Source organism: Muntiacus reevesi, chromosome 15 (assembly GCF_963930625.1).
Source record: "Muntiacus reevesi chromosome 15, mMunRee1.1, whole genome shotgun sequence".
NCBI classification, from domain to species: domain Eukaryota; kingdom Metazoa; phylum Chordata; class Mammalia; order Artiodactyla; family Cervidae; genus Muntiacus; species Muntiacus reevesi.
Genome location: NC_089263.1, coordinates 22,567,120 through 22,582,666, shown reverse-complemented (window position 1 = coordinate 22,582,666; position 15,547 = coordinate 22,567,120). Strand labels below are relative to the sequence as shown.

The window sequence follows — 15,547 nt, the reverse complement described above, 5'->3', positions numbered from 1 at the left end:
TTCTTTGAATTCCTCAAGGAAATCATCATCTGCATTTAATGATGATTTTCTCTTTCCAATTGTTGTTTATCCTGTTTAGGTTTTATCTCTCATTGCACTGTCCAGAATTGTAAGAACAACAGTAAATACGATAGATGATGCCAACTTTGAATTGGCCTTGACAGTAGCAGGAATCTCTCTTATTGTTTCATTTGAAAACAACATCCTACAAATATTTATTGTGTTTTTTTGTGCAAGGTACTGACCTAGGTGATAGAGACAAATAGTTCCCACCTCTGCAACTCAGATCTAGAGGGGGAAATGTGTTCATCACATAATCACACACACATATGTGTAAACTTACAGCTGGCTATTGCAGCTACAAAAAAGCACGTGGTTGGGACTTGCCTGGCGCTCCAGTGGTTAAGAATCTGCACTTTCATCACAGGGGGCACAGGTTCGATCAATGGTCAAGGAACTAAGATCCCACATTTCATGTGGTGTGACCAAAAAATAACTAGAAACAAATTTTACAGAGAAGTATATGATGCTATGAAAGCACACAATAGGAAGAATTTGACCTAATTTGGGAAGTCAGGAAAAGATTCCCTAAGAACAATTACATTTGAACTTTAAGTCTGAAAGATGAGAAGTTAATTAAGCAAAAGAGAAGTTTGAGACAGTGATACAAAGAGAATTTCCAGCAGGAAAAGGATCATGTGGAAGGGTGCTAGGTGGCAAGAGGGCACATGGGAAATTCCAGGAGCTGAAGAAGTTGGGCACTTATAGTGTATTGAGAAAGATGGGGTTTAATATGAGATGATGCTGTAAAGGAAAGCAGGGGCCAGACAGTGAAGGTCTTACGGCCCATGTTCCTTTGGGTCTTTATCCTAAGAACAATGAGAAGTCATCCAAGTCATTAAAATGGAAATTAAAGATGAAATGTTTATTTCAGAAAGGTTAGTCCAGTTGTATTGTAAAAAAGGGATTAAAAGGGATAAAAAGAGATGTCAGGGGGCCCACAGAGAGGAAGATGGCTAGAAGGCATGGTTTGTTAAGGGAAGGCTGTGTGTGTGCTGTCACTTCATGACAGAGAGTCCAGGTGCATTTAAAAGGCAATGAGAGGGGACTTCCCTGGTGGTCCAGTGGCTAAGACTCCACACTTCCAGTGCAGGGAGCCTTGGTCAGGGAACTAGTTCCTGCATGCTGCAACTAAAGATCTTGCAAAGACCCAGCACAGCCAAATTAATAATTTTCTTTTAAAAAAAGGCAATGAGAAAGTTCCAGAATGAAAGCGAAAGGCAAAGTGTCAACAAACTTCCTATGATGGAAGGGAGTGAAATCTAAAGCGTGCTTGTGGAATTCAACCTTAACTAGTTAGAGTTGCATCTCCTAATGGAAACTGGCAAGGGAAAGGCCTGGGTGGATGGATTTATCTGCTGGATGGGCTGGTGGGTTTATCTGCTGGATCATAGGAAGTTCCTATCTGTTTGTTTCTGGTTGAGCGTGTGTGAATATTTGTGAGTGAATGATTTGATTGGTGAATGCCCATGGTTTGAAGTCACAATGTAATTTTTTTATTATACTCTTGACTTGACTAAAGTGTGCTACTATTGGGTTGACCAAAAGGTTCGTTCAGATTTTTCTGTAAGATGTTATGGAAAAAAACTCAAATGAATTTTTTGGCTAACCCCATATTTAATTTAGGATTTTGCATTTAGATATGAATGATATTGATGCAAGTTGGTAGCCTCCACTGAGCATGGTGGAGTACAAGAATGCCTTCCTGCAAATGGGAAAGGCATCTGAAAGCTGAATTGACCCACCATGGGCACATTTGGGCATACTCCCCATGGAGATGTGTTTCCGACATGGTGCATTAGCAGTCACCATTTTGTTCTCTTCAAATCCCTTCAAATCTGAACAAGCCTTGAGCTGGAGTTTCTTTCAGCTACTCTTGATATAATTGATCACTTCCTCTCAGGCTCCACTAATGTTTATGATGCCCTTCATGAGGCCAAATGGTTTTTAACAATCCTTAATTTTTACCAGCTGTCTTCTCAACTGGCTCCTAAAAAGAACTCATCTATTTGGAGTGCCATAAAACTTGCATTTTAACACCAAAATGGCATTCCTCTGGGTCCATATGATATTATGCTTCTCCTTTTTTTCATTGCCTGAGAGTTTATAGTAGTATTTATTCTATCATACTGGTTAATCAGCAGAGAGGAAAACATATGCTAACTATCCTTTTCAATATGGCCCTAGGCTTGCATCTGTCATGTAAAATTGTGTAAGGCAACACTATATTAAGTAGATCTGTTTTTACTCTTTTATAGATTTTTGTCATCAGGTTTATACTAGTTTGTTTTTTTTTAATGAATTGGAGTTTTCCATACCTTTCAATAATCTTAAATAGTTCCTATCATAGATGACATCTCTTTAAAAAGTCTGAAAGAATTTGTTTCTACAACTATATAAATTCAGTTATTTTTCCCTCTTGGGGGCAGGATTGGGAGGGGAATTGTTGCTGGATCTGTAAGATCATTTCCAAGTCCCCTCCCCACTTACTGTCATATACAAACTCTTAATTTTGAAGTGATTTAGGTCATACCTGAATGGTCTAGTTGTTTTTCCTACTTTCTTCTTTTAAATCTGAATTTGGCAATAAGGAGTTTATGATCTGAGCCACAGTCAGCTCCCGGTCTTGTTTTTGCTGACTGTATAGAGCTTCTCCATCTTTGGTTGCAAAGAATATAATCAGTCTGGTTTTGGTTTTGGCCATCTGGTGATATCTGTGTGTAGAGTCTTGTGTTGTTGGAAGACAGTGTTTACTATGACCACTGTGTTCTCTTTGCAAAACTTTGCCCTGCTTCATTTTTGTACTCCAAGGCCAAATTTACCTGTTACTCCAGGTGTTTCTTGACTTCCTACTTTTGCATTCCAGGGCCCTGTAATTAAAAGGACATCTTTTTTGGGAGTTAGTTCTAAAAGGTCCTATAGGTCTTATAGAACCGATCAACTTCAGCTTCTTCAGCATTATTGGTCGGGGCATAGACTTGGATTACCATGATATTAAATGGTTTGCCTTGGAAACGAACAGAGATCATTCTGTCATTTTTGCGATTCCATCCAAGTACTGCATTTCAGACTCTTGTTGACTATGATGGCTACTCCATTCCTTCTAAGGGATTCTTGCCCCACAGTAGTAGATAGAATGGTCATCTGAGTTAAATTCACCCATTCCAGTCCATTTTAGTTTGCTGATTCCTAAAATGTCGATGTACACTCTTGCTGTCTCCTGTTTGCCTTGATTCATGGACCTAACATTCCAGGTTCCTATGCAGTATTGCTCTTTAGAGCATCGGACCTTGCTTCCATCACCAGTCACACCCACAACTGGGTGTTGTTTTTGCTTTGATTCCGTCTCTTCATTCTTTCTGGAGCTATTTCTCCACTGATCTCCAGGAGCATATTGGGCACCTACTGGTCTGGGGAATTCATCTTTCAGTGTCCTATCCTTTGGCCTTTTCATACTGTTCATGGGGTTCTCAAGGTAAAAATACTGGAGTGGTTTGCCATTCCCTTCTCCAATGGACGACCTTTTGTCAGAACTCTCCACCAAGACCCGTCCATCTTGGGTGGCCCTACATGGCACGGCTTAGTTTCATTGAGTTAGACAAGGCTATGTTCCATGTGATTAGATTGGTTAGTTTTCTCTGTTTGTGGTTTCAATCTGTCTGCTCTCTGATTCCCTCTCTCAGTGCCTACCATCTTACTGGGGTTTCTCTTACCTTGGACGTGGGATATCTCTTCATGGCTGCTCCAGCAAAGTGCAGCTGCTGCTCCTTACCTTGCACATGGGGTATCTCCTCAGGGCCACCACTACTGACCTTGGATGTAGAGTATCTCCTCTCAGTTGCTTGCCGCTCCAGCACCCTGCAGCCACATACAGTGGAAGTAAGAAATAGATTTAAGGGACTAGATCTGATAGAGTGCCTGATGAACTATGGGCAGAGGTTTGTGACATTGTAGAGGAGACAGGGATCTAGACCATCCCCAAGAAAAAGAAATGCAAAACACCAAAATGGCTGTCTGAGGAGGCCTTACAAATAGTTGTGAAAAGAAGAGAAATGAAAAGAAAAGAGATACCCATTTGAATGAAGAATTCCAAAGAATAGCAAGAAGAGATAAGAAAGGCTTCCTCAGTGATCAGTGCAAAGAAATAGAGGGAAACAATAGAATGGGAAAGACGAGATCTCTTCAAGAAAATGAGAGATACCAAGGGAGCATTTCATGCAAAGATGGGCTCAATAAGGGACAGAAATGGTATGGACCTAACACAAGCAGAAGATATTAAGAAAAGGTGGCAAGAATACACAGAAGAACTGTATAAAAAAGATCTTCATGATCCAGATAATCACAATTGTGTGATCACTCACCTAGAGCCAGACATCCTGGAATGTGAAGTCAAGTGGGGCTTAGGAAGCATCACTATGAACAAAGCTAGTGGGGGGTGATGGAATTCCAGTTGAGCTGTTTCAAATCCTAAAAGATGATGCTGTGAAAGTGCTACACTCAATATGCCAGCAAATATGGAAAACTCAGCAGTGGCCACAGGACTGGAAAAGCTCAGTTTTCATTCCAGTCCCAAAGAACGACAATGCCAAAGAATGCTCAAACTACTGCACAATGGCACTGATCTCACACGCTAGTAAAGTGATGCTCAAAATTCTCCAAGCCAGGCTTCAGCAATATGGGAACCATGAACATCCAGATGTTCAAGTTGGTTTTAGAAAAGGCAGAGGAAGCAGAGATCAAATTGCCAACATCCGCTGGATCATTGAAAAAGCAAGGAAGTTCCAGAAAGCCATCTATTTCTGCCTTATTGACTATGCCAAATCCTTTGACTGTGTGGATCACAATAAACGTGGAAAATTCTGCAAGAGATGGGATTACCAGACAACCTGACCTGCCTCTTAAAAAACCTGTATGCATGTCAGGAAGCAGCAGTTAGAACTAGACATGGAACAACAGACTGTTTCCAAATAGGAACAGGAGTACATCAAGGCTGTATATTGTCACCCTGCTTATTTAACTTATATGTAGAGTACATCATGAGGAATGCTGGGCTGGATGAAGCACAAGCTGGAATCAAGATTGCCAGGAGAAATATCAATAACCTCAGATATGCAGATGACACCAACCTTAGGCAGAAAATGAAGAAGACCTAAAGAGCCTCTTGATGAAAGTGAAAGAGGAGAGTGAAAAAGTTGGCTTAAAGCTCAGTGTTCAGAAAACTAAGATCATAGCATCTGGTTCCAACACTTCATGGGAAATAGATGGGGAAACAGTGGATATAGTGGTTGACTTTATTGTGGGGGACTTCAAAATCACTGCAGATGGTGATTGCAGCAATGAAATTAAAAGACACTTGCTCCTTGGAAGTAAAGTTATGACCAACCTAGACAGCGTATTAAAAAGCAGAGACATTACTTTGCCAACAAAGATTCGTCTCGTCAAGGCTATGGGTTTTCCAGTGGTCATGTGTGGATGTGAGAGTTGGACTATAAAGAAAGCTGAGTGCCGAAGAATTGATCGTTTTGAAGTGTGGTGTTGGAGAAGACTCTTGAGAGCCCCTTGGACTTCAGGGAGATCCATCCAGTCCATTCTAAAGGAGATCAGTCCTGAGTGTTCATTGGAAGGACTGATGTTGAAGCTGAAACTCTAATACTTTTGCCACCGGATGGGAAGATCTGATTCATTTGAAAAGACCCTGATTCTCGGAAAGGTTGAAGGCAGAGGAGAAGGGGACAACAGAGGATGAGAGGGTTGGATGGCATCACCAACTCAATCAAGATGAGTTTGAGCAGACTCCGGGAGCTGGTGATAGACAGGGAGGCCTGGAATGCTGTGGTCCATGAAGTCGCAGAGTTGGACATGACTGAGTGACTGAACTGAACTGAACTGAATTTTAAAGTGAGTTTCATAATTTAGATTTTCTTGGGAAAAAGTCATCCATTTCTTGATGATATTAATAGCATCATCAAGCATTGTTCATCTAATCTCCTGTTGCTTTAAGCCCTCCTCAGCCCCTTTTCCTTGTCAAACACTGTGTAGCTTAGTTACTGTTTTTAACCTAGGAGTTTTGTGTGTGTGTGCTCAGTCACTCAGTCGTGTCTGATTCTTTGAGGCCCCATGGACTGTAACCCACCAGTCTTCTCTGTACATGGGGTTCTCCAGGCAAGAATACTGGGACAGGTTGCCATTTCCTTCTCCAGGTGCTCTTTCCCATCCAGGGGTTGAACCCACCTCTCTTGCACCTCCTGCATTGGCAGGTGGATTCTTTACCACTAGTGCCACTTATCGGAAATGATTATTTTTAAATTCTGATGTTCAGATTGGGGGGTTTAATTGTTTATTTTTCATTTATAGTTGGATTCTATTATAGTCAAGGAATATTGCCTACATTATTTCTAGGTTGTGGAATTTAATACAGTTTTCTTTATAGACTAATATAGAAACAATTTTTGTTAATGTTCCTCTGCTTAAAAAAGCATATTGCATCTATTTCTGAATGCCAAAGGCCATTTGTTTATTATATCAACATAATTTTCTTATTCAAATCATTTTCCAACTTTTAAAAAATAATTTACTATATTAAATACTGGGTAACACCTTAAAGGTTCTGACTGTAGAATTTTTTGTTTTTGTTGCTCCGAGTATTTCTTAGTGTGTGTGTGTGTGTGTGAGAGAGAGATGTGTTACTTGGCATGTTGAATTAGTCAAGATTTATTTGCAAGAAACCCAACTTGAACTAACCTTAAACCAACAAAAGAGAATGTATTAGCTCATTTATTGGCTCTGCTTCCCCTCTTAGCGTCTGTGTTTCTACCCTTTAATTATGAATTCATTTCTTGATGTAGGCTTTAGATATTTTTTGCCAAAAAATAAAATAACCCTCATATTATGACATTGCAGAAGTCAACTGTGAAGTGAAGAATGTTGCCTCATGCTACCAAAGGATTTATTAGAGAAATTGCATTGAAATTTCAACACTTGATTTATCTTATATCTTCTAAATGTGTATTTGTGATTACTGTCCAAATTTTGTTAAAAATGAGATGAAGTAAACTTATCTTTATAACTTTTTTCTTTTGAGGATAAAGGTTTGCTCAAATCTCTTGAAGTGGAAAGTGGTGAAGTCATGTCATAGGTTCAGTGTGAGGGATGGGAGATATTCTCATGGCCATCTTTGGAAAATACATTCCACCTCAATAAGTATCCTAAATTCCTCATTAAACTTTTATATTCTTTTGAGTAAACTTGCTTTAATTTGTCACAACTATTGTGAAATTCCATAAAAATGGTTAATTTGAGTAAACTTGCTTTGTCACTATTGTGAAATTTCATAAAAATGGTTAAAATGAGGTAACTTTGGTGCTTTCAGATCCACCCACTCATGTTCCAAAATAGTCTTCAAGTGTATTTTGTAAATAATTCTGGTTATAAATTAGAATATATGTGAAAGACAACTGCATTTTTCTCAGATTAAAAAGAAATGAAACTTGCTAGAAAATGAACATCTGTGTTCCTGTAAAATTAGTAAGAAAGTTCAACATTTATAGGGAGGAACCTGAGTTATAATGTTGTAGCAGTGTCTCTTCATGTTTCAAGTTAGTGTTTATTAAAAAAAAATTCATTGGAAGATGCATGGAGATTTAAGACTGCAACCTGCTATGCCCAGGAGTGTAAGATTACAACTGAAGAAAGCAAAGAAATTTAGGGAAAAGAACTCAACATCTCGAATATATATTTTAAATATATTTTGGTCCATACTGTATTTTGCGAAATATTGTAAAATGGTTGAATTGAAACATGGCATTTGGGAAAAGAACCGCAATGTGGAACGCACATTCTTGCATGAAACTGAATACGTTTGCATATTTCAAATAACATAGTTGATTGCTATTACAATTTTTATTTGATTTTTTCCATCAAAATTTGATTTATATTTTGCTCAGTTCTGATTTCCCAATAATCTTTTTTTTTTTTTTTTAATTTGTCTCAACAAACAAAATAATGGTTGAGACTAGGCCTTGGAGTCAGACAGACCTGTCTAGCCTCAAAGGAAAAATGTGCCTGTGAAAGTGTGTATTTGAACAGGGAAGCTGGTTGTCTGTATTGCATTTTGGAACCCGTTGGGTACAAAAGGGGCTTCCCAGGTGGCATTAGTGGTAAAGAATCTGCCTGCTAACGCAGGAGATGTAGGAGATAAGGGTTTGATCCCTGGGTCAGTAAGATCCCTTGGAGGAGGAAATGGCAACCCACTTCAGTATTCTTGCCTGAGAAATCCCGTGGACAGAGGCATGGCAGGTTACAGTCCATGGGATCACAGAGTCAGACACGACTGAGCACAAACTGAAATTCTGTCCCCATTTAACACTTACTCGCCCCCATCTTGCCCCTGGCATCTACCAAAGTACTTTCTGACTCTATGAATTTAACCATGCTATAACACAACCTTAAAAATGCATCCCAATATACATTTGTTGTTCAGTCGCTCTGTCATATCCAACTCTGCAACCCCATGGACTGCAGCACACCAGGCTTCCCTGTCCTTCACCATCTCCCAGAGCTTGCTCAAACTCGTGCCCATTGAATCAGTGATGCCACCCAACCATCTTGTCCTCTGTCATCTCCTCCTGCCTTCAGTCTTTCCCAGCATCAGGGTTTTTTCTAATGAGTCTTCACATCAGGTGGCCAAAGTATTGGAGCTTCAGCTTCAACATCAGTCCTTCCAGTGAATGTTCAGGGTTGATTTCCTCTAGGACTGACTGGTTTGATCTCCTTGCAGTCCAATATACATTCAGTTCAGTTCAGTCGCTCAGTCGTGTCTTACTATTTGCGACCCCATGAATTGCAGCACTCCAGGCCTACCTGTCCATCACCAACTCCCAGAGTTTACTCAAACTCATGTCCAGTATACATTAGGTGCGGACAAGTACTGTTTGATTCCACTCATGTGAGAAAGTGTTATTCTTTAGGAACTGATATGAAAATTCCTCTTAGGGAAATTATTGTATATGTTTGGAAGGAGCATGCGGATGATTCATTTGCAGGAACTGGCCGTGAGTGTGTTTGAAACGCAGATCAGTGTGACGGTGGATGGGGTCTCAGGGGTGGTCTTTGACTCCTCAAAGTGACCATTTGGGAGTTTACAAAGTAACTGAGGAAATAATAGAGCCTGGGAGACTTTGGGAAAGCCACAGTCAGTTGCTCCATGTGGACCCGGAAATGCACCATGCAGGCAAGCAATACAGCCAAAAGGGCAGTGGCTTAAGAATGAGGGGTTCAAAGACCCTGTTTTCGTTTTTCCCCACAATGAATCATTCTAAGTCATTTGCGTATTTTTTTTTTCTTTTTCCAACCTCCAGGCCATCAAGAAGCCATTGCAGTGTGCTTACACCTTCAGACCCAGCAGACGGTCAATGACACCTTGTGTGATATGGTCCACCGCCCTCCGGCGATGAGCCAGGCTTGTAACACAGAGCCCTGTCCGCCCAGGTATGTGCAGTCTTCTGCTCCCCGCAGAGAATCACGCATGTGTATTGAGGCTGAGGGGGGAGTCACCCAAGGAGATCAGAGTTCTCCCTTCTCCATTCAAGCTATGTGCCAGCCAGATTCTCACTAAAATGCACAAATACTGCTAGATTAAGCAGGAATCCCCTTTACCCTGCTTTTTGTTTGCATCAAACATGAGTGAATGTGAACTGGCTGCTGCTGGCAACACCATGAGCTCAGCAGTTTTGTTGTCTCATGTTTGTCCCTTCAGGGGTACTTCTTTGCCTGAATCCACATCAGGGAACACAGGCTCTGAGGTCAAGTTAGCACAGGTACACAGAAGGTGCTCCATCCATATTTGTGGACTAACTGAGTGATCTCCTACTTATTACTTAGAAATCACACCAGTGTGTTCTCACCCTTCCCACTGACCTACCAGAGATCTCAGATTGTGGGGTGTACTGTTAAGAGTCCCCAAAGAGTGGGCGATGTTGGCTTATTTTGGTCTCCTTGGCCTGAAAGGTTGACCTTAAAAATTAATCTGCTTCCTCTCTTAAGTCCTTATAAGATGCTGGGGATTTTTATCAGAAGGAAGGGTAGATTTTCCTCATGCTTCTGTGTCCCTGGCTATTGTTAGCTACAGAGGATTATAACTCAGCATCACTAGTTTCTCACAAGACATTCCAAAATCCAGCCCCCAGTTTTTTCTCTTCTGTTTCCTTTAACTGTGTAATCTTGACCCCTCTTCTATGATATATTTAAAGCCAAAAGTTGAAAGCTCATTCTCAGTCACCTCCTCTCTTCCTCATTGCCGGATTTTCTTTCTGTCTCTTAGTAATTTTATCACCCATTTAATTAGGTACCTGCGTTCACTAAAGGTAAGTTTAATTATGTCTGGGATCCTAAGCAATTGAGGACATTTATTATGTTTGTTAAATCCAGGAGTAAAGATAGATTTTTATGGTTATTCAGGAAATAATTTGTGCTTCTGGAAGTCTCTTGGTCTTTCTGATTTTGATTCCATGTGATGTGTTGGCTATGAGGAAGAAAGTCCTGCCTTGGTGGTCTCAGGGTGCTGGTGGTGAGAATCCAGTGAGTGAGGGCATCCTGCAGATGGGTCCTTTCTTTGTGGGTCTTGGTCTCTAACCTGCTCAGTCTTGGAGGAAGCCAGCTTCATCCTTGGGGAGACCACATCTACAGCGAACCAGGCATAGCATTTTATATCCATTGCTATATTTCTGACTTAGATTGTCAGCTACGGAAATATGGGAAACTCCTTCTTTATATACATACATATATATATATATATATATCTTTACTTGGTCACGTAGGGTCTTAGTTGCAGCACATGGGATCTCTCACTGTGGCACGTGGACTCATATATATATATATATCTCTGTTTGGTCGCGCAGGGTCTTAGTTGCAGCACATGGGATCTCTCACTCTGGCACGAGGACTTATATATATATCGCATAGGGTCTTAGTTGCGGCACACGGGATCTTTTCACTGTGGCACGTGGTATATATATCTTTATTTGGTCGCGCAGGGTCTTAGTTGCAGTACACGGGATCTTTCACTGTGGCACTTGGACTCTTTTAGTTGTGGTGCAAGGGCCCAGTGGTTGCTGTGTGGGCTTAGTTGCTTTAGGCATGTGGAATCTTAGTTCTCTGACCAGGGATCAAATCTGCATCTCCTGCATTGCAAGGAGGATTCTTAACCACTGGACCACTAGGGAAGTCCCCAGGGAACTTCTTGACTTACGCTAGAGCCATCTTGCTGTACTCAACTGGAACGAGGCAGTAAAGACCTACACAGTTACTTTGGTGAGCAAGGCCCAGAAACAGCATAGGGAAATCTTCTTCCCTAGACCTCCCACTTCCGCCGCCAGGTTTACTGAATTCCAGAGTCATCCACACCAGAATACTAGTAGAACATGGCAGAAGACACAGCACGGTAGGGGTATTAGAAGGTTTGATCTAACTGGGAGTCAGGATGCCCACTTTATCATCAAGTCTATCCAGAGCACTCCAAGAACATCAAGTGTATGGGAGGTGATGCTGAGATTCTGTCCATTTGGAACATCCCCTTTATCTCACGGGAAATAGCACTCATGTTAAGTATTGGAAACCTTAGGAATCCAAATTACTCATCTTAGGTTTCTCAGTTTTTCCTTAATCTAATATCAGAAGCAATGATTTAGATACTTTTGGAGAAGCTAGTTTCTGTTCTCCTCCCCCCACCCCTACCACATCCCTCCAGTGAGGCTCTGTGAGATGGAAATTACCTGTCTGACCAGGATGAAGGACAAGGGGAAATGCAGGAGGTGAAAAGCATAGTTTAATATCTCAACCTGTTGTCCCAAGAAATTGGAATCATGCTCTACAAGGTTTTTAATCTGGTTCCTTCAACTTGAGTCTTGGGATGGAGTAGAAGGAAGAATTAAACAAACATAAATAAGTATATTACTTAAATTATAATACATGCTATAAAGAAACAGAAAAAGTCTCAAGAACAAGAGTTGCATAAGGACCTAATATAGATTGGTTTGGACTGAGGATTGGGTGCAGGCATTCAGAGGAGGCCTCCCTGAGGGTTCTATGTAAGCTGATATGTAAAAGAGGAGTGAAAGTTGGCCAGGGGAAGCATAGAGGAGGGAGTGTTCTAGGCAGAAGGAACAGTATATACAGAGGTCCCAAGGAAAGGAAGAAACTGGTGTGTTCAAGAAACTTGACAGAAAGGAAGTCAGGAGATGAGAGACCAGACCAGAGATGAGACCAGACATAGTAGGACCATGGCAGGCATTTGGACTTGATCCCGAGAGTTGCCGGGAAGCCATTGGAGCATTTGATAAATTGAATTTACAGTTGGGGACTTCCCTGGTGGTCCAGTGATTAAGACTCCGAGCTGCCAATGCAGGGGATGTGTGTTTGATCCCTGGTTGGGGAACTAAGATTCCCAACATGCTGCACTGCATGGCCAAAAAAAAAAAAAAAAAGTACACTTAAAAGAGACTGCTAAAACCCTGAGATGGGGAGAACAAAGGTAGAGATATTGAAATCAATTATAAATTTTTAATTAATTACCTTAACCGAAATAGCTAGCCTGCCATAATTCGTCTGAGTGTCCCCCATTTAAAGCCTGCCTGCATGTGAATCTGAAAGCGTCCTTGGATTGAGTCCAAATTAGATATGTCCCCGACCACTTATCATAAAATTTGAGTCCTGCCTGTAATGTTTCCTGCTCTGATCCGTATGTACACGTATGACTGTGAAACTGTCTTCTAAATTAGAGAATGGCCGTGTGAACTCCCACAAAAAACCCACCAGTGACTTCCTTTTCCCTGTGGAAAAGTCACATTCTTTACTTTGGCATACGTATTAGTTCCCTTGGGCTTCCATAACAAAGTTCCATAAACTGAGTGGCTTAAACAACAGAAGTTCACTGTCTCACACATGGGGAGTTTAGAAACCCTTAATCAAGGTTGATTCCTTCTGACAGCTCTGAGGGAAAACCTATTCTAACTTCTGGTAGCTTGAGCATCCTTAGCTTGTGGATGCGAGAAGGCAATGGCAACCCACTCTGGTACTCTTGCTTGGAAAATCCCATGGACATGGATGGAGGAGCCGGGTAGGCTACAGTCCCTGGGGTCATGAAGAGTTGGATGCGACTGAGCAACTTCACTTTCACTTTTCGCTTTCATGCACTGGAGAAGGAAATGGCAACCCACTCCAGTATTCTTGCCTGGAGAATCCCAGGGACTGAGGAGCCTGGTGGGCTGCTGTCTATAGAGTCGCACAGAGTCGGATATGACTGACGCAACTTAGCAGCAGAAACAGTAGCAGCGTGTGGATGGCATCCCCTGTGTTTTCCTTTTATAATATTTAGTTATCTATTTGGCTGTACCAGGTCTTAGTTGTGGCATGTGGGATGGAGTTCCTTGACCAGGGATGGAACCCGGGCCCTCTGCATTGGGAGTGTGGAGTCTTAGCCACACTCCTGGACCACCAGGGAAATCCCCACTGTGTTTTCATAGCATCTTCCTTCTGTAGGTCTCTGCATTGAAATTTCCCCTTTTATAAGGTCACTGCTCCTATTGAGTTAGAGCCCAACATCTGATGACCTCAGCCTAACTCTATCATCTACAAAGATGCTATTTCCAAATAAGTTCACATTTATGAGTTCTCATGGTTAGGACTTCAGCTTCATTTGGAAGAAAGCAGTTCAGTCCATGAGAGCAGATAAAGTCCTTGGTGACCATGGTTTTAGGTTCTTGAACCATGTTTCCTCTCATGACTTCTCTCACCTTATCACAGCGCATGTGTGCGTGCACACACACACACACACACACACACACACACACACATACACACACACTCACTCACACACACCCAGAGGAACTTGAACTTGCCTAGCAGTCACACTGAATTATTCACTTTGACCCATGCTCCTGCTCTTTCATGCCTTCTGGGCCTTGGCCCTCTGCCTGGAGCCCTTATCCAATTTATCCATGAAATAAGTTAATACTCTCCCATAAAAGTGATCAGTGGCTCTCTGCTCCCTGGTATATGAAGTCAACAGTGTTAAATGGGATCCTAACCTTGGACACATGATAGGGATGTATCTTAACAGTGCAGAAAGAAGTGGGAATGGATCTGGAGCTTGGAGTAGAGGCCAGTTCTGCCTCCATCAGGACACTTCAGACATGTCCCTTCGCTCTTAGGGCCCAGTTTCTTCATCTGCATGTTGATCAAAGGTGTTAGACTTTATCATCACCAAGGTCCTTTTCAGCTCTAGTCTTTCATTGTTGAGTCATGCTTCAGGTTGCATTTTTCACTCATATCTGCAGGGCTCTGTCGAGTATTTTTGCAGTTTTCTTCATGTCTACTCATGAGTCCTTTGAAATGCTCAGGGTTTGTTTTAGTTATAAGAATACCAGCCTCTGCTTGACCTGCCGAGGAGGCCAAAGCAGGGCTGAGCTTGGTTTGCAGTGCCATCCTTTTGCTCACCAAATTAGGGCAAGATCTGACTACAGATCTAGAAACTGTCCCTTTATGTTCCTGAAGGGAGCGTGCTGGTTTATCCATGCACCGGCCCATGAGCAGGTTCCTCATCACTCAGCCAGGGATCTTGCACATAATCTGCCTCAGCAGTCTTGCCTACAGAGCTCTCAAGCTGGGAATAATACAGCACACAATATATCTTGGCCACTTTGCAAAATTAAGGGTCTGTTTTTATGTGAAGAGAAATACTATTCCTCATTTCAAAGTTGCAAGTTTAATAAAGGTTTTGAAGGTTGAGAGTTATTTTGGAAAAAAACCAGCAGAGACAAAGGGTTGATGCCAAAATAAAGGTAAGTTTACAAAAATGTTTTAGGTTCTAGAAACCAGTGGTGTAGGAATAACAGGAACAGGGTGTTGCACAATACTTTCCATACAAATATTTACTGACTCCAAGGGCAATAGCAGTAAAATATCACCCCAGGGTGAAACTTACCAGTGAGATTGGGTTGGACAGTCAGTAGATCTTTATTTACCCAGAGGCAAATGTGTTTGATGTATTAGCCTGAACTCTCCAAGGTGGGGCGTTGTATGTTTATTTGCTCTTCTGGGGTTACTCCCTTTGGTCTGTCCTTTAACTGCTGAGTGTCTGCTATTTATGGAGTTTGCTTTTTCCAGGAGAGAGAAACGGGCAGGGTTACATAATGGTTCCACTAGTCCAAGAAGAGCCTTCTTCTTCTGTGACAGGACTCAACATGGCTAGACAGGGAAGTGGGGAGACAAAAGGCAAGAGTAAAGTGTTTCTGTACCAACTTGCTACCCAGGTCTTGAATTAAAACAAAAAATGCTGTGTTCATTGTCTCTTAATAAGAAATTGTTACCTGTTTCTTGAATAAGAATGGTTCCCCTTCCAGTCCCTTATGTCACTGATCAATTCTAGTAGTTACATACTTTCTTGAAAGACTGACCATCCCAAAGTTGCTCCTAATAAATTACACAGTTAAGC

The 15,547-nt window shown here is 41.6% G+C and overlaps 1 protein-coding gene across 3 annotated transcripts in view; it reads left to right on the top strand.

Moving 5' to 3' along the window:
* Nucleotides 1–15,547, top strand: part of ADAMTSL3 (ADAMTS like 3) — a 361,288-nt gene that overhangs the window by 248,534 nt on the left and 97,207 nt on the right. For all 3 annotated transcript variants that reach the window (XM_065906671.1, XM_065906673.1, XM_065906672.1), the window contains exon 17: nucleotides 9,417–9,546. In XM_065906671.1, the coding sequence (XP_065762743.1) occupies nucleotides 9,417–9,546 (130 nt within the window). The remainder of the gene's footprint in view (nucleotides 1–9,416; nucleotides 9,547–15,547) is intronic.